General features: G+C 36.5%; 1 protein-coding gene across 1 annotated transcript in view; it reads right to left on the reverse strand.

The window, feature by feature from the left end:
- Nucleotides 1–388: 388 nt before the first annotated feature.
- Nucleotides 389–501, reverse strand: part of LOC107099292 — a 10,203-nt gene continuing 10,090 nt past the window's right edge. Inside the window, exon 6 of the mRNA XM_015397349.1 lies at nucleotides 389–397. Coding sequence (XP_015252835.1) covers nucleotides 389–397 — 9 coding nt within the window. The remainder of the gene's footprint in view (nucleotides 398–501) is intronic.

A 501-nucleotide genomic window follows, 5' to 3' on the forward strand; every position in this document is an offset into this window, starting at 1 on the left:
CCAGCACAAAGTCACCAATGCGAACATTAAGCTACGATAGCAATACTGAGGTTGAAAAAAAAAACTAAATTGGTAAGAATGGGGTACAAATGAAGTTTGACCCTAAAGAAATAAGCTGTAGTTCTGACCTTCAGTCTGGTTTGTGTGGCTCTGACTCCTGCTCTCTGAGACCCAAGATCTAATAATTGATACAAACAGGTTATTAAGGAAAAGTCAATGAAATTAATATATGATGGGGAGAAAATCAAAATATGGTGAACTCACCTGATGCAGCACAGATCTGGAAAAGTATAATTGTTGTATTTTTTTTTATTATTATTATTTATACTGCCAGTTTTTTTTTTCACAGAAAAAGAAGTAATTTAGTGTTCATGAAAAGTTCTCACCCTTAGACCGTCTACAGCAACACAAAAAGATCAGGAGAATAATGAGAATGACTCCAATAACTGGTCCAACGATCAGCAGCACAGGAAGTGAAGAGCTGACAGGACTGGTGAGAGG

Source organism: Cyprinodon variegatus, unplaced genomic scaffold (genome assembly GCF_000732505.1).
Source record: "Cyprinodon variegatus isolate N-32 unplaced genomic scaffold, C_variegatus-1.0 Scaffold855, whole genome shotgun sequence".
NCBI classification, from domain to species: domain Eukaryota; kingdom Metazoa; phylum Chordata; class Actinopteri; order Cyprinodontiformes; family Cyprinodontidae; genus Cyprinodon; species Cyprinodon variegatus.